At 41.3% G+C, this 22,061-nt stretch overlaps 1 protein-coding gene across 23 annotated transcripts in view; it reads left to right on the plus strand.

Annotated features, from left to right (window-relative positions):
* Positions 1 to 612: 612 nt before the first annotated feature.
* Positions 613 to 22,061, plus strand: part of PLEKHA5 (pleckstrin homology domain containing A5) — a 154,853-nt gene continuing 133,404 nt past the window's right edge. For 4 of the 23 annotated variants that reach the window (XM_074540087.1, XM_074540089.1, XM_074540080.1 and 1 more), the window contains exons 1-3: positions 636 to 855; positions 1,002 to 1,078; positions 3,862 to 3,919. In XM_074540087.1, coding sequence (XP_074396188.1) covers positions 767 to 855; positions 1,002 to 1,078; positions 3,862 to 3,919 — 224 coding nt within the window. In that variant the 5' untranslated portion in view covers positions 636 to 766. Of the gene's footprint in view, positions 856 to 1,001; positions 1,079 to 3,861; positions 3,920 to 22,061 lie in introns of all 23 variants that reach the window. The other 19 variants (XM_074540077.1, XM_074540079.1, XM_074540075.1 and 16 more) reach the window with 9 other exon arrangements.

The raw sequence follows: 22,061 nt of genomic DNA on the forward strand, positions 1-22,061 counted from the left end.
CTCCCTGGAACACTGACACACGCACCCACGCCACATCCCACACCTCCTCTGGAATAGGGGCACAAAACACGGACAGGGCGGTTTGCATGACGGGGAAAACACGCCATCCCTTTACACTTTGAGGACTAAAATACGAAATTACAAAGAAATCACAAATTTATTTTCCATAAGCAATTCCAAAAACGCCCGAAGCAGAGGGTGTGAGAAGAGCGCGTTCACCGGGGGAGGAAATAGGACAAAACTTTCAATTTCCTTTGTCCTTACGGACGCGATCAGGGATCTGCCAGCGGCGGAGCCGAGCATTTGGGAGACCGCAGCGCTGCGGGGCGAACGATCGCGGGGCCGGGGCGAACGAGCGGGGCCGGGAGAGCGATCTTGGAGCCCGGAGAGCGATTTCGGGGCCGGGGGAGCGATCTCGGAGGCGCGCTCGGGCCGGGCGCGGCCGCCTCGCTCTGTCCGTGCCTCCCTGGCCCCAGCACGGCCGCTGCACATCGGATCCCGCCCCCGTCCCCGCGGGACGGCCCGGCCGCCTCACGGCGCTCCCTCCCTCCCCGCCCGCCGGAACCCGCCCCCGCCGGCCGGGCGCGCCCCCGCGGCCGGGCGCGCCCCCGCGGCGGGGCGGGGCGGGGCGGGCGCTGCGCCCTCCCCTCCCCTCCCCAAGGTGTTGGCGGCGGCGGGGACGCGCTCGCCGCTCGTGCCCGCGCCTCCCCCCCGCCCGCGCTCCCCTCGGCTGTGCCCGGCTCTCCCCGGCTGCGGCGGCTCGGCCATGGCGGAGCTGAGCGCCGAGCGGCTGCGGGCGCTGCCCGGCAGCTGGAGTTACGGGATCAGCCAGGGCGGCCGCGTCTTCTTCATCAAGTGAGCGCGGGGCCGGCCAGGAGGGGAGCGGGGCCGGGCCGGGAGGGGCGTGCGGGGAAGGGAAGGAGAGGGAATGGGAGGAGGGGGAGAGCAGGGGGCGGCGGGGCTGCGCCTGCCTGACTCGGTCCGTGTGTCCGTCCCCGCAGCGAAGAGGCGAAGAGCACGACCTGGCTGCACCCGCTCACCGGCGAGGCCGTGATCACCGGGCACCGCCGCAGCGCAGGTAGGACCCTGCCCGGAGCCCTGCCCGGAGCCCTAGCTCGGCCGCCCCTGCCCCGCCGGGCTCAGCCCCGGTCCCCGCAGCCCCCCGGGACGGGTCCCGGTCGCGCTTTGCCCGCACTTCGCGCAGTTGTTCCCCGCGGGCTGAGCAGCGCTGCGGTCGCCGTGCAGCCCTGCATGCCCGGCGTGCTGGCCAGCTTCTCCAGGCGCCTTCTCTCTCCCCCTGCCCCCGAGTTGTGCCTGTGTAATGTATCTGTCTCCGCTCTCCCTTCGTTGCCTTGTATCACCCCTGCGAGCCTGTGTAGTTACCATTAGAGACCGCCTCGTTCCTCCCGTGCTCCTCGCTGGCTACCCCGGTTATCCACCTGCACAGCATCCTTCCCCAGTTTAGCACGAAACCACTCATCGTATTTCTATTTCCAGCAGTGCCTAGATTTAACCACGATAGGTGTACTAGAAATGTAGGGGGCTGATTTCGCTAGTCACCTAGAAACCCTTTTTTCTCCCCGCGCTTGCATCCAGGCTGAGAGTCTATGTGGTTTCCAAGTGACTGGGAGAGGTGGAATAGGTAGGAGGAAAAAGGGCTTGAAACATTAGAAATAACTTGGAAGGGAGGAGGGTGGAATCGAGTCTTTGCTTCTGCTGTTTGTTCCACTCTGGAGAAGTATCAGCAGGAGGTGCTGGAGGAGGAGGATTTACAGCAGACACTCCGGAGACCCGGAGCCAAACTCTTGGCTGCCGGAGCTGCACACAGGCTGCATATGCCGCTGGGAGGTGGTGGAGTGTAGTAATACGTGCAGTTGTTTTCATGTGTACAAGCGCTTGGATAATCACGGGGAAATAATCTGCAAGTGAATTGGTCTCTATCAGATTATTTGCTTTTTATGTTTGGTTAATACTTATGCATTAAGGAATCAGAAACAGCCTTTTAGAAAACTGCGGGCAGCCTTTCTTTTATTTTTTTTTTTTTGTGTTTTCGAGTTGGGAATAGTTTAAAAACCACCGGTTTCTGGCTATTAGAACCCTGCAGTTTGATTTGCAGCGAAGGTTCTGTTGTTTGTAAGAAGTCATTTAATGCTGGGAAATGTAACTACTGATTGCTATCAGGCTCCTCTTGCTCCTGCTCTCAGGGCTTAGATTGAGAAAGTGGCCTTCAAATACAGCAGCATGCATGGGGGCAGATGTGTGTGAAGTGCTTTTCTTGTAAAACACCGGCATTAGCTGAGTATTAATTCTTTTTTTAAGCTATTCCCACTGTCCCTGTTGACTGATGATGATTTCCCAGTAATTTTCCAAGTGTCTCATTTGTTTCTGCTGTGAAGTGCCTTCTAAAGGAAATGCAGTTTGCTTTTGGGTGTCTGGAGTATTGTGTGTAACAGAGCAGAGTTATCATCAGGTAAATTAAACTTGGCTGAGGCATGACCTTGGATACACTGACCATAGTTCATCAATCAGATAGCCAAAGTGTCTAAAACCAGAATCTATTCCTGGAGTTTTCCTCATTCATGTGTATGTTAATGAACCTCTCCATACACAGATATAATCAAACAGTATTATTCTGGGCTTTATCTCTTCCTTTGCCCTGACCATTGTTCTGGAACCTAGTCAAAATATGTTCAGAATACATCTCCTCTTAAGAAACAATTTTTGAGTGAATGGCACTTCTTTAGCAGATGTATATTATTGTAAAGCTCTCTATTGAATAATTCTGTGAGGCGTGTTCTAGACGGTGAGGAAAGCTTTGTCCTCCATTGTGGATGGAAGTGCTTTTTATTCTTTGAGCTATTCAGCACTGGAAGAGTATTTTTTGCAAAGTTCTTGGAGCAGCCATAAATACTTCTGCTGGAGGGACTTCCTGTTTGCTGTACTTTGCCCCGTGCCGTTATCGAAAGACACCTTGATTTTTGTTCTGCAGAAAGATGGGAGTGAAGAAAAAAAGCAGCCAGAGCAAATAAGTAATGAGGAGGATAAAAACCATCACATAACCCAGCCTGATTTTTTTTTTTCTTTAGGAAATGCATTCTTGCTTTTATAATTCAATGGGAGAGCACTATGTATCAATCATTATTTTTATTGATGGGGGCAAACTTTTAAGGTGCCAAACTTCTCCAGAGCTTCCATCACACCAGAAAACTGAAATTTTGACCATTAGTGTTATGGGATTTTTTTATATCTGGACTCCTGACTCTTAAGACTGGCAATAGAAAAGAAGAGATGCACCCACATCCTCCACTAGATTTACATGGAAAACGATTTTCATGTAAAATGCAACAGAGTTGTAAACACTGCAGGAGCACTTGTTAGTCACAACAGCGGTGGAATTATGCTAATACAATGCTAATGCTCTGTGGTGCAGTTGATATGGTGCCTCTTAAGGAGCTTGTGGCTTGCATGCAGCTCAGTTAGGTGGGTTTTTGTTCACATCTCTGCCTGCCAGGTGAGCTGGTGCTGCTGAGCTTCAAGGCAGGGAGATCTGGGGATGACCCTGAGTCCTGGGCAAAGGAAGGAATGTTAAATGAGGGCACGCTTAAACCATCCTTCATATTATTTGAGAACCTGAAACCCCAATCAGGTTTTCAGATGTGTAGCTTGTCTTGGCTTACAGAATTCACACTTAGGCAGTGTGGTGAGTCAATTCTGAAATCCTTGTTTCTGGGGCTGAAGGTTTCAGCATGAGGAATCCGACACAGTGTTTTTACTGCCTTGGTGTTAGGGAGTAGACCAGGATGGCTAGCATCATTTCTCATTTCAAAAGGTAATTGGAATGTTTTGCTGCTTGTTTTCCAGACTTACCCACAGGTTGGGAGGAAGCCTATACTTTTGAAGGTGCAAGATATTATGTAAAGTAAGTTGAATGTTTGTCACAATACTATTATTTTCAATTAGTTTGTGTAAATGTTGCTGTAATTCTGAATGCTTTCCATACTGAAACTGTTGTGCTATAAACCCAAAAGGAGCATTTAAATTTTCATAAGGTATCTAGTCCTTTATTTACTGAATTCTGCATGGCTGAAACAATTTCTTCACTGTTTGTGCTAATTCGAGCTGTTTGAGGATGCAGATTCAAGTGCAGTTTCTGCTGTGAATGTAACCATCTAGCAACAAATGTCCTTGCAAGCCAAGAAAACTTTGCATTTTTCTGTTTGCTTGACATTTGTGTGTGTACCCTCTTGTGCCATTAATGCTTTCACAAAGGCAAGATCTTACTTCATCACTGGGAGAAGAGTCTTGGTTTCAGCCCTGTTCTCTAATTACATGGTTTAAAGCCACACTGAAGGTTTAATTTGGCCATTTTCTTTGCAGACCTCCTGCTTCTGCTTCTAGCATTGATTTCCTCTTTTTTTTTTTTTTTTTTTGTTCTGGTTTTAGTATGTTTTGAGGAGCACGCTCACTATGGTAGCCTTATTGTGTGTATTGTCTTTTTGAATGAGAGACATGAAAATCAAGCTCTTGTATAGAAGTCCAGAGGGTGTATTGGTTGGATCTGTACAAACTTCTTCTTTGTAGAAGAAGGCTTTTCTTCTTCTGATAGTTAGACTATCCTCACCTGGAAAATTTTTAAGTGGCACCTATGTATATTTGGTTAATTTGCATCTTTTTCTTCTGTTTAACAATTCACAGTCTTTTTTCAGTTTATTCAGGAGTTTTTGCTCACTGCACTGTGTTTGGTTTGCTGTCTTTAAATTAAAAATGTCATTAGTGTGGTAACTTTTTGAGTGAAGGTTACAGATAGAGTTTATAGGCTGCAGGTAGGTTTTCTGTGTTGACTTGAGCACAAGGTTGCTGCTCTTATCTGTGTAAGAAGCTTTGCAGACAGTGTAAGGTGGATGTTATGTGTGTGTTTCATGGTTTAATTTACATGAGTGTGTTTGATTTGGTCCTAAACAAAATTTAAAAACATATATTGAAGCATAATGCTCCCAAAAAATCTGATGAGAATAGGTTCTGTGCTGTCTAGGAGGGCAGATTGTTTGTTGATGAGCAGCGAGTTTGTTTTTCTGTTCCTTTCTGCCTTCTTGCGATTGACATTGCGGGAGCGCTGCGTAGACATTGACAAGAAATCCACCAGACTGAGGACAGGGATCCATTGAGAATTTTACCTCTGGAGTTCTGTGCAGATTGTTAAAGCAAGACAAGTGAGAATTAAAGGAAGCTGTGTTTGTGTGTGTATACAATGTGAAAAAAAATTCTTTTAGACTTTGAGATGGAACCTTTTCTTGTAGAATATGCTTATGAACAGTGTGTTGGCCAGCTGTAGTAACTGGAAAATAGCAACTTGAGTTCTCCTGGAATAAACAAGTGTGTGAACAGCTGTTGTAGAGCTCTTCTGGACAGACTGAGTTTGTGTACCCTTGTCCTTCCAAGATCTTGTGTTCAAGGTGTTACCATAATTGTGAGGATGCACATGGAGCTGATTGTTTTGCTGATAGCCAGCACCAAATAGCTCAGTTTGTGTTTGGAAGTTGAGCTGTCTTTGAAAACACGTTGCACAGACACTTCTGTGGGATTTGACAGATGTAGGAGGATAGCAGGGCTGGTGCTGTCAGGCCTGCTGAAAGGTTCACGTGGCCTGACCAGTTTGGCATCCTTCATTAAATACTGGTTTGCTGTGTGGAGTCTCGGGCTGAATTTGAATTCCTGCCCAGTGATAGCTTCTCCTTTTAAAGCTGTCTCACATTCAGCCCTGCTGGTGCTAGAGAGGATGTGAGAGCTAACGTAGACAACGTTATAATCACTGTCTTCTAATCCTAGGCACTGCAACTCGGGGTGATGTGCTGATTACAATGATTCTGGTTGTCTGAATTTTAACTACTGTGGGGATTCTGCATGAGGGGCAGACAGCACAGGCTGTTGTGACCTCCTGCCATGCAAACACCTCCATGTGTGGATTTTTAACCATAACCTGCTCATTTGTGCGAACTGATTTGCTGAATATTAGCGTTTGTTATGTCAATTGCAGCGTAATAAAACCATGGCAAAACTATAAATATTGAAAGCTTGCTTGTGGTTAGGTCTGAAAGAAACATACTGCTTTATGTTCCATTGAGTTACAGGAAATTAATGTTAATGTCGTGCTTTGGGTGCTTCAGCCACTGAAACCTGTCTGTTGGATTCCTGTGTCCAGTCAGAGTTAGACAAGAAGGGCAGTCAGGTTTTCTGATCACATAAATAATTTGACCTAACTTCTGAGGCACAGCTTCAAATATGTGGGTTGAATAGAAATGTTTAACAACCATCCTTTATGGTAAGATCTTATACTAGACTGTGTTTGAAAATAAAAACCTTTTGAAAATTATTCTTCTGGTTCTTTAATAATAGGTCTTCAGTGTTCCAAGTGGGTGTGTTGCTGAATCTATTACTGTGCTTTTTTTTGGCTTTGATGTAGTAAACACTGTATAATCAAATTGGGATAATGTCGAGGAGATAATCGTCAGCTAAATCTTAACATTCCTTGCACTGGCATTTCAAACAAATGACTCAGTATACAGACTGCACTGAAATGTGATTCTTCCTAAAGGACACTGTATTTTTCTTGGGATGTGTGCACTCGGTTTCAGAATAAGTAAATACCAAACAGTGACTATTTTACACATTTTTTTTCTCTCCCGTGGCATTGAATTTGTTCTAGTTTTAAAGTGGAAAGATACACTTAAACAGGGACTGATAAGGAGCTGTTCCCATTGCATACTGTGGTTTTCTGCTGGTGTAGGGTTGTCAAAGTAAGTTGATGCTAGCTGGGACTTTGACCTTTTTGGCATGTTATTTTTTCTGGGGTTTCTGAGCAGTAGAATATTTGCTAATGACAGAATCATTTCCCCATGTCCTCCTCATTCACCTCTGGTAAACCCGAATGACAAAAGGTGTCCATTGCTATTTGGAGTTTAAAAATGTGCAATGCTGGGATACCTTGTGTGTTCTCAGGAGGGTAGGTACATTGTTTGGGGTTTTTGTCTCTTTCAGGGTGAGAAATCTGCATTTATTTACTTAACATCTGGCCTGTACACTGGCATCCCTTCGTTGGCACTTGGGGGGAGCTCTAGCAGTAAACTTTACTGAAACAACAAAACTTTTACACAGAATATAAGGCCCTTGACTGGAGGACTGATAACATTCAATTACAACACTTGTTATTTTCAGTTAAGCATTGAATCTTCTGTATTATGAAGCAAAACTCCTGAGGCTTGAAAATAGCAGCAAACTTGCTGTTTTTATTTTGTCCTGCTTAGGGTCCTTCACTGGACTGGTTACTTGTGCTGAGTGTATTGTGCACTCTGAAAAGTTAAGGGCTTTCTCCCCAAAACACATCTGAGCTGGGCAGTATTGTGGGAAGCTTAAGCTATTTATGTTATTTATAAGTGCCTGAGGAAAGGGACCCCACAGGAAAATCCCATTATGATACTTGTCAGTAGAGAAGATACATCTGGTCATGGGGCTCAGACTCCTCACCTGGTAAGAACATTGAGAATTTCCAACTTGATGTTTTTAGGACTTGGTGATGGCTTCATAATCTTTAGGCACCAAAGCACTGGGTTTGAGGGCCATAAAATGACATAAATGTGTGTGTGCATTTATGCATGTGTTTGAGAAACCCTTACCATTGGTTAAAATGACCCAGTGATCTAAAGTCAGGCATTTACTTAACTTTTCTTGCATTTTTGGTTCTCATTGCAGTAGTTCTAAATATATGTTCAATTTTGAAAATATTTTTTATCTTTTTAAACAAATACTGTATTATTTAAATTACTAATTTATGAAATAAGGTGGTTTTAAAAATCAGTCCAAAGATGATACTTGTGGAATTTTGCATGACTTTGCCTATGTTGGTTTCTACAGAAGTACTTTTAGGTAAGCTGTTTCCATGTTGGAATTTGATTTTTCTTAACTTGCTGTAAGACTGACACTTTTTGGGCAGTACAAAAGCTGACTGCAAAAGTGCTTAAAAAGCTCAAAGAATTAAGAGGGTTGAAGTTTAATTTTTGGGGGTTTCTCTTGAAGTTTACTTTTTTCTGTGTTTATCAGAATAGTTTTTGCCTGTTGCTGGCTGAATTGAGGCATTGGCAAAGCCTGGCCAAAGCCAAGGTGAATTCACTGTTGCATCAAATAGAGGTTTTGTGTGTTTTTATAGACTTTTTTCTCAGCTCAGGTTTGTTTATTGTAGACATGTAGCTTGAAAATTGGGAAGGCAAGAAAAATTTATTAAGTGATTAAAAGGGATAAGATCTCGTTCAGCCCTGAGTTTCTACTGTTTACTAAAATAAACCTGTGCTCATTGAGAATTCAGCTTTCGTTTGAACCTTTGTCTTTTATGTGCATTCTAAAGATCTTTTCCCATTCAGCTGAGACTTTCTTCAGAAAAATCAAACAGCCAGTGGTGTTTGCAGAAAAGCCCTTTCTTGAAAAGAAAAAATGCAATTTGAGAAAAATACGAACAGATCAAACTGTTTTTCTCCAAGAATAAGAATTGCAGTATTCCTCCCAGAAGTTCAGTTCTTTTCTTTTTACCTCTAACCTTTATTTTACTAAAATGAAGAATAAACTTAATTCTTTTTCTCATATGGTGAGACCTGTAGGTCAAATAATGGTGTATGTGAGAACTGGGACTTAGCTACAAGCTACCTTGTGCCTTTTGTAGTGAGCAAAGCTGTTCAGATGAGGAGAACTTTTTCTGGGGAATGCCTGCACATTTATTATCTGTTTGAACATTTGCTTCTTTCTTCCACTGAAATATTCCAAGAACCAAAAATACCGCGGAGCTGGAGCTGGGTGTGGAGGTGGAAGGATTCTAGGCACAGGAAAAGAAACGGGTGTGGGTCAGAGCAGAGGTGGGACTGCATCCAAAAAGCAGCTTCTGATGGCTTGGATGGGGAAGGACAGGGCTGCAGGGTGGGAAGAATTGCAGGAGGAAAGAGACAACCAGGCAGAGGGGAGCAGTCAGGAAAAGGAGTTGGGAGCTGATTTCCTAGGAGCAAACTGAATGGGATTTCTCCCAGAGGGAAGGGTGGCAAAAGTTCACCCTGCACAAACAAGTTGTCTGACTCGTGTGCAGGTCTGGGAGGGCCCATTATCCCTGGCTTGGGAGTCTGTTTCAAAGTTAGCCTGGGAGGTGGAATATCAAATGTGAGTGTTAGGAATTGCTCTGCTTCTAAAGGCTCTTTTTGCCTGTGACGTCTGTGGTTGATATTTTGAGCTGTCTCTTTCCTGAACTGTGTTTCTAAATTGGGCAATACCTTAAATGTTTCAGTTTCACTGACAAAGACTTGAAAGCATGAAGGAGCTTACTGATTTTTTTTAATCATTACCAAGTTTTTCAACACTTGTAAGAATTAATAATTATTTAAAACCACAGAAATACCTATACATAAGTAGTAACATGAAGTGCTGAAGTCCATGAGAAAGATGTTGAAGACACTCAAACTTTTTTTGATATTTGTGACCAAATTAAATTGGTCTATATCTTTAGAACCTTGTTTTTGAAGTGGAAAGCTTTTTTCCCTAGCTTTGCTCTCTTTTGGTGATTAGGTACTAATAGCAGATCAAGTGGATGTGCTCTACATTTACTACAGTGAAGTGAATCCTTACACGGTCTTTCATTTTTGGTATTCACCATGTGTGAAGGATGGCAAAAAGCAAAGGAAATGCTATCAATCAAAACTTACATGTAGGTGGTTGCTGCAATGTTTAATAAATGCAGTGGTACATTTTTTTTCCCCAAACCCTCCCCTCTTTGCAAAAAAAAAAAATTCATGTGCCTTCTTAAGAATGGTTTTGGGGCTGTTCCATCTTCCTGTTGTGTCTGGGTGCTGCACAGGTTTTTTTTTCTTCTCCCCATCTTGGTACCCATATCCTGCAGCACCTGTAGCTGAGGGACACTTCCAAAAACACCTCACGTCTATTGTTATACATTACACCTCTATTTGTTAGAACTTTCACAGGTTCAGATTCCACCTGGTGCTTTTATGTTCTGCTTTTGCTTTAAAGGAGTTGCACCCACTTTTTTTTTTGTTGTTTTTGTTTTTTAATCCCTGTGGTCTGACAAGAGTTTTGGTGTGCTGATCAGACCTGGTGTCTGTTGTGGTGTTGCACCAAGCCTGTTTTTCCTGCACATGTTTATGTTACCCCAGCTCCTATTCTAATGAATTACACTTGCATTAAAGCTGAGATACACTGGGGCTGGCAGTGCAGAGCGCTCCTCAGTTCTGTCCTGGGAGAGGGAGAGAAGGCTCCTGTGGAGCTCCAGGCAGAGAAATCCTTGCTGGAAGCAAAGCTCCACAGCCCTGACTGCTGGGATTTCTGCCAGCAGTGGTGCCTGCATGTGTGTTCTTTTCTGGGTTTCAGTAAGTAAATATCTAAATTTAAACTCTTTCCCTTCCCTCTCTCTCCCTCCTCCCTTGCCGTCTTGCTTTGGGATGTGTGAGATAACCATGCCTTGCAGTTCTCTTGCATTTGGTTGAGAGGAATGGGTTCTCTGGCAGTGCTGATGTGGGGAGGAGAAGCTGCACGAGGAACCACCATCAAAAGCAGAAATTTGGGGATGAGAACTTGTCAGCAGAGGCACTGCAGTGAAACTCTGCTTCCCAGAGCAGAGCGTACAACCAGGAAGGTCTGGTTGTATGGTTGGTTGGGAAGTTGCATCTTTTCTGCTCTGCACCTATGAAACTTGAACTGAATGCTTGTTTCAAATTGTGGGGTGGGAAAAAAGGCTTTTAAGACAGTATTTTGAATGCCTGTGTGGCCTGTGACTGTGTTGAAGCTTTATATAAACAATTAAAAAGACTTCTCCATATTCAGGAGGCTCCACAAACTTAGTGCTTGATGGCTTTCTCCACTGTGATTTAGTAAGAACAATTATTTGCAAGGAAAGGTATATTGCCAAGCAACCTAACCTTTAAAATTGGCTCCCTGCTTCTTCTTTTTCCAGAATCTATTAGAAATCATGTTTAATAGAAACAATTGCTTTAAAAACAAATTCTGTGCTTTATTAACTGGAAATGTTTCAGTGTGTCAGACCAGGCAAGAGAGGTCCTAGTTAAAAAAGGCGTTTGAAAACAGAAATGCCTGATGAAAGTTCCAATTTCAAATGCCATCTTTCCATTCCAGTATTTCCTGGAAGCTTTTATCATGTTTACTACTCACTGAATAAGCAGGATACTGTAATTGCACAAATCCTGCAAAAATACAGCTTTGGATTTTGTTCTGAGCTATATTACTAGCAAAATTCTGTCATTCTGGATTTTTTTGTTTTATTCCTTATTTTTTATTAAATCCTGCACATTATGCAGCTGCTGACCAATGCCTGTAACATTTATCATTTCTGAGAATCTATTTTTGAGATGAGTAAAAACATGTGATGTATAATCTTTAAAATTTTTCAATGAACTTGGCTTATAAAAAGGACAGAAATCTCTCTTGGAAATAAAATTTTGTGAGCAACAAGAATAAACACATGGTGCTCTGAAATGCTTATGGTGAAGAAGAAAACCTTTTAATCTGATTTACTTGAATGCCTAAAAGGGGAACTTGGTTTCCTCATGGCTAAGACTGTGGGGAGAGAGTTTTGTTATGAATTTTAGATTACGTTCACACCGTTTTGTAGGGTTACTTTTGTATTTTTTGATGAACAAGGAAAATCCTCTAGATGAATATAAAACTCTGTGGTTGAAATCTTTTGTAAGGTTTGATGCAAAAGTTGAAAAAGAAATTTGCAAACAAAAATGCCTGTTTGAGCAATCAATGTCGTAAGAGCAAGTGTTCATTTTCATGATGAATTTTAATCAGAAGAATGATGCAAGCTAAACCTCATTAGATATTCATATCATCTGTTCTGATCTGAAATCTCTCTTGTGGTACAAACTCAGATCTTCTCTGCTTGATGTGGGTATCAGTTGCTTACCTGGTCTGAAACATTGAAATGTTTTTGGTTGTTAAAGCACACAAATGTTAACATCTTTTTTGTCCTAGAGTGAATGGCCAGCAGGAGCAGGGAGCTCATTCTGCCCCTGTCCCTGGTGAGGGCACACCTGAGCGCTGTGCCCAGCTCTGACCCCTCAGCTTGGGAAGGACACTGGGACACTGAGCACATCCAGAGGGGCTGGGAACACAAACCCTGTGAGGAACCCCTGAGGGAGCTGGGGGTGCTCAGCCTGGAGGAAAGGAGACTCAGGGGTGACCTTATTATATAATTTACAACTTTCAATTCCTGAAAGGGCCTGTGCTCAGCTGGGGCTGGGCTCTTTCTGCAGCAGCACTGACACAACCAGAGCACACAGCCTCGAGCTGCACCAAGGGAAATATAGGTTGGAAATTAGGAAAAACTTTTTTTACAGAAAGAGTGATCAAGTTCTGGAATGTTCTGACCGGGGAGGTGCTGGAGTCCCCATCCCTGGGTGTGTTTAACAAAGCCTGGATGTGGCACTGGGTGCCAGGGTTTAGTTGAGGTGTTGGGGCTGGGTTGGACTCAATGATTGTGAAGGTCTCTCCAACCTGGTGATTCTTGTGAATTTTCTTGTGAACTGGAAGAGTTTGGGAGCCTAAATATTTACACTCAGCAACGGGGAGTCTTGGGCAATGTGTTTGGAGTTTGTGGTGTGTTAAAAGCCCTGGGTTGGGGTTTCTTACACCCATCCCTGGGCGCTGCAGCAGGATGTCCTGATCCCTGCCAGGCAGCCTTGCCTCCTGCCCGTGCCCCTCCTGTTGCTCAGCTCCAGGTAGACATGAGCTGGCAATCCTGCAATCTGCGAGGTCTCTTCATCCACCTTGCCTTGGAGTGCTGTGGAAGGAAGCAGAGTGTGAGCTGTGCCAGCACTGCTGCCAAAGGTGTTTTATTTCCCCTGTACTGAGCCTTGGATTTCTTTATCTGCAACTCCTGTCTGTCTGACAATTCAATAACTAAATGAAAGGGTTTTTTCCTGTAAACTGAATTTAGAGTTTCCCAGATTTAAACTTTCTCTGTAGTGATTGCCACAAAGAGGAGGGTTTAAGGAAAGTTTTTTGTTCTAAAAAGCAGATAAACTGACAACAAAACCATTAAATTTGCCTACTTTTCTAGCTGAATATATTACACAGTACATAGTGAAGAGCATAAAAGGTGACATTTTAGAATTATTTAGATGAGTGATGCCTGGTAGTATGGTAAAGTGATATCTGTTTAAATGTAAATTTAATGAAAGGTTATCCTTTTGGTCTTCCTGTTACCACTAGTGTTTATTTCTTACATATATATACTCACATACATATACAGAGCACATTGTTCTTTGTGCCTCTTCTGCAGACCACCCACTCCCAAGTTTCTTACCTGGAATATTTGCATTTTGCTTCACTTTCAAAATACAATAAAAATCTGCACCTTTTTCCTGAAGTGCTCCTTGTTCTTGCATTCTAAGCTAGACACTTTGCAGTGTGCTTCAGAGTTGAGCTCGCTCTGTGGTTTTCATCCAGCTTCAGGTGAGAGTGCCAAACCTGTCTAACGAGAAATTCGGGATTTCTGGTGCCTCTGATTGCTCGTTTTGCGGTTCAAAACAACAAAAAGTGCTATCAAATTCAGCAATTCAAATGCCAGTGTTTTATCCTGTTCATTAGAATCTTTTGTTTGGGTGCCTGCTGCCTCAAAACACTTTGGAGTTTCAGATATGTAAGTTCCTTGAAAATCTTGCTATTTAGTTGCTGAAAAAGCAGTGAGACATAAGTAGAGTCTGTTGATTAAAGTGCTGGTGTCCTGTTAGGCTCTGAGTGGGGTTTGCTGTGTTTCACAGCCCTCGATGATTTAAGCAAAGATTGCATCAGGCTGAGGAGTTGGAATTATCAGGTCTTTAAAAGAAGAGGGGGAGGAAGTCTTTTGCTCGGTAATGGAGTTGTTTTTTCTTTCTGACTTTTAGTGATGTTGTTTGAAAGTCATTAGTGCAGACAGAGACTTCTCAAACTTTTAATGAGGAGTGAAGGTAGCATCGTTTTTGTCAGCTATTGCAATCATTAGCTTAGACAAGAGTTCTTGCTTTTATTATTTTCCTTGAAAAACTGCCTTGCACAATTGTAAACAGAGTTTTCTTCTGGTAACTTAAGGCTTTTATTTATTTTTTCAAGGAGGTGAAGAAATGAATCTGGCACTGTTTCAGAACCTGTGTGTCTCATACACTTTCACCAGGCTTGGTATACAGGAGATTATGTTGCTGGCAGAGTGAATCTGTAAAGAACAAACTAAATGTTTCACTCGTTTGAAGATGGTCTAAGAAAAATTGGAGTAGAATTTGTGGAAAATTTGCTCTTGTATTCCTACCTAATTTCTTTGCAGCAGTGGGGACCTGAATTGTAATGACTGGAGGTGAATAGGTTTTGGGTTTGATTTAACAGCTGGGTTCACTGAGTGTCTCTATTAGGACTGTAGAGTAAATGGTCAAAGCAGAGTTTATGGAGGATTTTATGGTTTGGGGTTTTTTCTGTCCAAATTTGACATAGATATGTCAACCACAACAAAAAATCAAATGCAATGCAGACAAAGCTGCAGTTGGCAGCTGTTACTTTGTTTTGATCAGAGGCAAATATTTCAAGTCTTCTGATCAGTTTATTTTCCTTGAGCTGAAATAATTTGGGTTTTTAGTAGTCTAAAAGCCTCTCTGCACCACTGGCTTGGAAAAAAAAAAAATAATAGGGATTTATTTATATCAGAAAAACAACTGTCTCCAACTCTTTGTCTCCAGTTCTTCTCTTCTGCTGTTTGACCTTCTCTTTCTCTTCCTTTTTATTTTATTTCTGTATACATGCCCTTATTGTTCACCCTACTATTTTCGCTGTTACTCTGCTTGCTTCTAGCACTGGTAGCTCAAGGAGTGTTAGACATGATCTTCCCCAGTTGGACTGCATGCCAGATTTTCCTAAGGGGAATGTAAATACTGCGAGGTCAGTGCAGTATCAAATGCCTGCAGCCTGAAATGAACCCAGCAGGATTTTCTGCTATTCAGTCAAAATTAAAACCTGCTCAGGATACACTGCTAAATGTTGAAAAGTCAAGACTTTGAATTATATATTAAGCTTTATAGATTTTTTTTTTTACTTTAATTAAGCTTACTCTTTCACATTAGTGGGAAAAAGTGTGCACTAGGGACTACTCACTAGAATTGTGGTAATTAACAGATATGTTAGAAACCTCTCTCTGTACACTGATGGATTAGATTACTTGATTTATTTCTATAAATGACAAAGAGGTGAATGTTTTTGCATGCTCACCTGCAACATATTTAATACAGTGACACTTAAAACGTTCAACTGATGTGCTGTAAATAAAATCTTCAGCCCATCCATTCCTCTGTGTTTCCCCTCACCTCCTTCCACTCCTCTCTTTGTGGCTGAAAAAAGAATGGGCATGGGTAAACTCGAATGGCACAGCAAAGACAAATTGCTCTTGATGACTTTCTGCTGTGCTTCAAACAACCTGCTGGCCACGCTTTGGAGGGAGAATTGCTCCCTGTGATCCCCTCAGCTCAGGGATGCTCTTTAATTTGCCGTGTGATGGTTTGAATTGCTTGCATCTGTGTGCTGCTGGGGACCAGAACTTCTCGTTTTACCAGGAGGGGAAGGAAGTAGAGATTAACAACTGGACTCGAGGGGGTTTTGCTGTGTAGGGCTGCTGTCAGTAAATTGAAATATTTTAGCTCTATTTGTCTTTCAGATTGTTGTCTGTGAAAGACTGGCTGCTGTTAGTCTGGGAAAGAATCCATCTAATTGATGAAATTAGAAGAAAATAACCTCTGAATATTTATAGACAAGCCAGGAGTTGAGTTGTTCTTTGGTATTTTCTGTTGGCCATGCTATGGCAAGACCAATTCTTTCTGCAGGTCTCTTAAGATGTCATGGTAATGTGACTGTGAAATGACAACAGAAAAATACAGCTTGTGGTCAGGGGATGTTTGCTTTCTTCAGAAATCAAAGCTGTTTTCTTTTTCTGAGGAGATAAACAGTGTTGTGGTTGTTAGATAAGTCCCTACTGCTTCACAATGTTTTTGTTATGTTCCTGGTAAATTTTCATGGTTTTGTCTGGGAAACTTCATGATGCTCAGATGAAGGAATATTTGGTTATTGAATGCTACACTTTTATTTTCTCAGTGGATTAAAGTGGGTATTGGAAATAACTATTAGAGGTATTGATGAAAAACTACAGTGCTAACAGAGAATAAAACAGATTTTAAAATGAACAGTCTTAGTGGCTGTCATGTAAGCAAAGTAATGTTAAGTTCAAATGAATCCATTATGAAATACTCATTCTGAAGCAAAGATGAATGTATTATGGACTGTAAAACTATATTTCAAGAATAGAACTAAAATGCATTCCTTGAACAGCTTTATTAATGCTTAGTTTTGTGCCATTGGGCAGCATTTTTTACTAGAAATAATTTACTTGGGAGATGAACATTTCATACATTTTCTCTCTAAAAATGAAAAGAATAAACATCTGTGTGCTAGGAGGCTGTTCCTTAAAATATTCAAGTAAAAACTCAGGCTGTGAAGAAGTAGGAACAGCTAATTTATCAGTTATATTCTTTTAAAATAAAATGAAAAGCAATTTTTTAACTTAATAACAGAATGTACGTGTGGGGTTTTTTTGTTGTTGTTTATGTAATGATGTAATAGTCATTCCCAAAGTCCATTTGAAAATGGTGGGAATTTCATCAGCAGGATGGCAAGAAGTCTGGCATGTGACTAACTGATTTGTGAGGTTTCATTGTTTGTTTTTTACAACACTGCAGCAATGCTGTTGAATTTCTAAAGTCGGGGATTAAGGGTGTTTTAAACACCAGCAAGTGCCTCATTTCACCATCTGGATTGGTTCTGGTTTGGGTTCTGCAGCTGCCTGAGTGAAGCAGCAATGTCCATTGGGCTCATCATGGCATCACTGATTTTCCTGCTCCAGTTCTGTAACCCCAGCATTTATTTTGGGAAGGATCCAGTATTGCTGGCTGAGATGTCTACAAGGGAATGTAGGGTTTGTTTGGGTTTCTTTTTTTCAATCAAGTAGAACACTGGTCTTTTTTAGAAGCTTTTTTTGAAGTGTTAAATGATTCCTCCTCATGAGGTGTGGTGATTAAACATAGCATCCCTGTGCATCATTAAGACTTGAGGAAAAGTGCTGATATTTGGTTTTTATTTCAGTAGAAAAGGGTGGTTGCCTCTGCTGTCTTTTGCACAGCTCTGTGCCCTGTAAGACGCTGTTTCATCCCATTGCTGAGTGAAAACAAACCACTCAGAGCAGCAGTGGTTTCCTCAGCCGCTTGGGGTGACTTTGGAGTGTCACCTCTGCCGTGCTGCCTCTCTGCAAACCACTAAATGCAGCTCTGACATCTGCATCTCAGCATTTCTCTGCACCCCTTTTCTGTGCATTAAGCTTTTCCCAGTCACTGAAGATGGATTCTGAGTTTTGGGAGTAAGTTGTCACCTGCAGGAAGGTGGCTGCAGCACCTCTGCTCCAGGCGCACTTACAGGTGACATCTCTTAGATTTTGTCACCTTAAATAATTGAATCCGATTTGTTACCAGCCCTAAAATTATGTGGAGCTTATTGGCAAATACTCTTTCTTCATACACGGTTTTTTAATAACTATAAATCTAACTTTTTTTTTTGGATGGGAAAGATTAAACTGAGCACAGATAATTGTTTCAAATCCTGATCACACCATAGACAGTAAAGTCTTATGTCTGAGTAACCACTGGAATGTAATCATGTAAAAATTAAAGTTACAGGAAATTATGTTGCTGTGGAAAAAATAATTTGCTTTATTCCCACAGGCACTAATTATCAGGGCTCTAAACTGAAACTTGTACTTTTCTGTAAAGAATCCTTGTAAGGAAAACATAATCAAGAGCCACTAAAATCTCTGGTCTTATTTTTAGAGATAAATTGTGCTATTTCACTGGTTGCTGTCCAAGTTATGTATTGAAATGATAAAACAAAAAAAAAATCTGCCTGACTAAATTCCACATAATGGTACATTCTTAGCACTCAAATAAAAGAGGTGGGAATGGAGAAGAATGTAATTTCATAATACATTTCCATAATTTACCAACTTGGGTTGACTATGTTTTTAATCTTTTTTTTATAATTTGTGTACAAAACCACTGCTCATGTTTGTTCACTTTTCAAAGCATCTCAGCTTTTCATGCTCTTTAGACCATGTTTTGCACAAAATACCATGGAAATGTTAATTCTAGAGCTCTGTGGTGACATTGCTTTGAGCTATTTCTGATTGCTGTTTTGGTGATTCTTTTGACCACCAAAAATTATATAAGACCATTGCTAGTTTGTTAGCTATACTTGGATATTTAATAAATATAAATATATATATATATATATATATTTACTTGCTCAAGGCATAGTAAAGAAGAGTATGTAAATGTTGTGTGTGGAAGGGTCTTTGAAGCTGGGATTTTGTTTTCAGTAATTTGCTGTACCCCCTTCTAGTGTTCCTGCTTTATGATTCACCTGGTGCTGTGGTAATGGCCAGGGTAATAATTTGGGGAAAAGTGACTCATGAAAAGCTGAGGAGGTGCAAGTCCCAAAAGAAGATAATGGTACAGAGTAAGAGCTGATGTGCATCAGCAGCTGTAGGGATGTAAATATTTTGTGGGTTACGGCAGTAAATAGGGAGCTCTGTGGGAACAGGCAGCATCCCTCTGAATGGACACATTTCTTCAAAATAAAACTTTCAATGGAGCAAAGCAAACATTTACAAGAAAGGTTATTTCTCCAAATGCTCAGGAGCAGGATTGATGTGCAGTCCTGGCAGCTGAGGGGAGAGTGATGAACACCCTCCATGAAATTAGGACAGGAATTTACATACAGGAGCTGCTTCCTTTGAGCTGAGGAGAACTGCAGTGTTTTCAAGATATGACCTGTCTTGGCAGCAGATGAACTGAATAGTGTGAATTCATCAAGAGTTTTTGTGTCTTTGTAACCTGTTCCGAGGCAGCTGAAGTGGTTCATGTTAAATATTTTACATGGCTAGGCTCTCCCTTTTAAAGGATTTTTTTTATCTAACCAAAATTAACCATCTGTTTGTCGGACATTATTTTGCCACAAAAACACATTAAAGGTTTTCTTTGTGGTGCAAGATGAATAGGTGGAAGAATATGAAGGTAGAGGCCAATTAAAATATTTTCTTGGTTACCCTGTATAGGTAGTCAGCATTAAAAAAGAAAAAAAAAGAGATGTATAATTGCATTCTATAGAGAATTTATTTTGGTAAATGGTTTTTCCTCTATATACTTGCTCATTGAGTACTTAATTGTTTTCTTTTAATTTTTTTTCATTTGCCTGGGGAGAGGGACTTTTCAAAATTAAACTAATAACCAAAAAAGCACATCTGTGTAGTGTTAATACTGGTTCAAGGTTTTTCCTCTTTTTAGCTGACATGTAGTTTTCATTCTTTAGGTACCAACTTGAACATTAAAATCCCTTTCCTTGCAGATTTTACCACTGGTTTCTTTAAATAATAAATTAAACTAAATATAACAATCTGTTTCTTATTTAAGATAACCAGGAAGAAAACTGCCCTCTCACTTTAAGTGTGTCAAGGTGAATACTGAATTCAGCAGTAACACACAGTACACAGGAGTACAAGCTCCATGTTCTTTCAGACTTTCAAAGTTTTTCAAATATATCCCAACTCTTGTGAATTGTGGTACAGATTTTTGTGAAGAGGGCACTAAAATTAAAATTGAAGTTGGAGTTAAATAACAGGTTGCATTTTTTGGGGTTTTTTTTTGCTTTTTTGGGGGTTTTTGTTTGTTTTTGTTTGTTTTTTGGATTGTTGTTCCCTGATGTGATTTAAACCTCTACAAAGGCAATCTGCAGATAATATATGCTATTTTATCACTTCAGCTTATGGAGCCACCAGGTCCTAAATTTTAGTGATGACATTCCAAAGTTGGATAAGTTGGTTGTTTGGGGTTTTTTGTTGTTGCTTTTTTGGGGTTTTTTTTACCTCTTTATGTCTCCTTTTGAGCCAGTATCTTAATTAAATCCTTTATTTCCACTTTGCTAAAATAAACTTGGAGCAAATGTTGCTTCTTGAGTGGATATGCTTTTAAAAAAAAGTTACATGCAACTTTATCAATTTGTTGTCTTATTGGTATTTCTAATGCTTAGAGAGTCCTAAGCTGTTTAGGAGAATGGGATTATTTTAATAATTTCACATGGAAAGTATAAAGGAGATAATTCTTTTTGATTTTCAGGTGTGCTCTTTTTTGTCACAACGCCACTGCTTTTCACTGACCTTTTCATGCAAGGATTTCTGGCTCTTTTTAACAAGATTTCCTGTTTGAAAGGCAGCACTTCTTGCTCAAATTCGACTGATATCTTCATGATGCTAAGCTTATGAATTGGCAGAATTGCATGCCCTCAGGATAGGAGAAAAATGTAATCTATTGATATTTGGATTATATTTTATCATTTCCATTTAGGAGGAGAAGCAGAAGCTGTGGCCTTCATCCACAGCACAGAGAAAACAGACTTCTTGAAATCAAATTGCAGCTGGAAAAGTGGAATTTTGAAAGACCTGACATCTGAAATAATATTGTTCCAGTTCAGCATGTCTAGAAATAGGAGCAGAGTTGTAGGCTATAGTAGTACTGGTTTAACAGGAAAGTGATCTAATGGAACTGGAGACACAGAGGAGCTTGGCAGGGATGCTCAGAGATGGAAGAGCTTCATTTGGGGAGTGCCTGGAACACCTCGCTGAGGGCTGAGAGTGCAATTCTCCAAGGTTAGAAATGGTAGAAAGGCAAGTGAGGAACAGATTTGCTGTATATTCCAATAGGAGAGCTACCAGGAGGAATCACAAATCAAAGAGAGCTGGCCCTTGTGGCTGGTGTTCCAAAGGTCTGAAAGAAATCTCTGTTGTTCAGGAAAGTTGCTGAAAACAGGTGGAAAGTGTTTCCACATGCAGTCACAGAATCATGTGCTCACTCCTTATATTTGGCAGCCCACTTGTGAATCTTGCCATGGCCAAAGCAAGGGTGTTACTGCCATATTTTCTGGAAAAATCTCTTTGCCCAGCATTTTCTCCCTGGAAGCTGAGAAGCTTTAGAGAAAAAAAATAAAACAATAATGATCTCGTTTGCTTCCCCTGTGTTTTGTGTTTTGCTGCTTTAGAATGTGGTTGGAGATTGTTTATCCCACATGTGAATTGTTTTAACTTAAAGACCATTCACGGTCAAGCTGTCTAGGGCTCTATAAAAGAGAGTCACAAGTTTTTCATCATTTTACCCTGTATCCTTGCTCTATGCTTTAGTGTATTTTTAGTTCAGCATTCTATAATAGAATAGAATATCATAATATAATAAATTAACCTTCTAAGAACATGGAGTCAAATTCATCATTTCCTCCTTCATCCTCGAAACCCAGCAAATGCCACACAAGGCATCCCTGTGCATCCCACCTGTGCCAGGTGTTTGCTGCTGATCCCAGCCCTGCTGTGTGGCTCCAAGCTGCTCCAGCAGCTCTGGAGAGCAGCATTCATCACCAGGGAACACATTTTAATTGGCCAGGAGTCCGTGGGAGGAATGTTGCTTTAATTATGGTGCTGCAGGTACTCAGAGAAGCTCTTGCAGAATATCTCTGACTGTATCTTATCACTGAAGCTTTGATGGGTGCTGTGTGTGCACAAAGCATGGCTGCATGGGAAGACTTAATAGTTTGCTTATAGTGATGTTTTGGCTTTAGCTTGTTTTGAAAATAAACTATGTAGACATGAAAATCTTACTGATCTTCCTACTGAAGCTTTACTAGGCACAGAGATTTAATGAGAGAAACATAAAAGTTGTGAAATCATTAGATACTGTCTGCTGGCTGAATATTGATTCAGACTGGTGTAATTGACTTTTTGCACAAAGGAGTTTGGGTGAGTGAGTTGGAACCTGCCAGAGAGATTTGAAAGCTGAATTGTTTTTCAGATTATAAATGGATTTGAAGTATTAAACTTGTACCTGCTTTCAGAAATCCCATGA

This window comes from Zonotrichia albicollis, chromosome 4 (assembly GCF_047830755.1).
Source record: "Zonotrichia albicollis isolate bZonAlb1 chromosome 4, bZonAlb1.hap1, whole genome shotgun sequence".
Classification (NCBI taxonomy): Eukaryota; Metazoa; Chordata; class Aves; order Passeriformes; family Passerellidae; genus Zonotrichia; species Zonotrichia albicollis.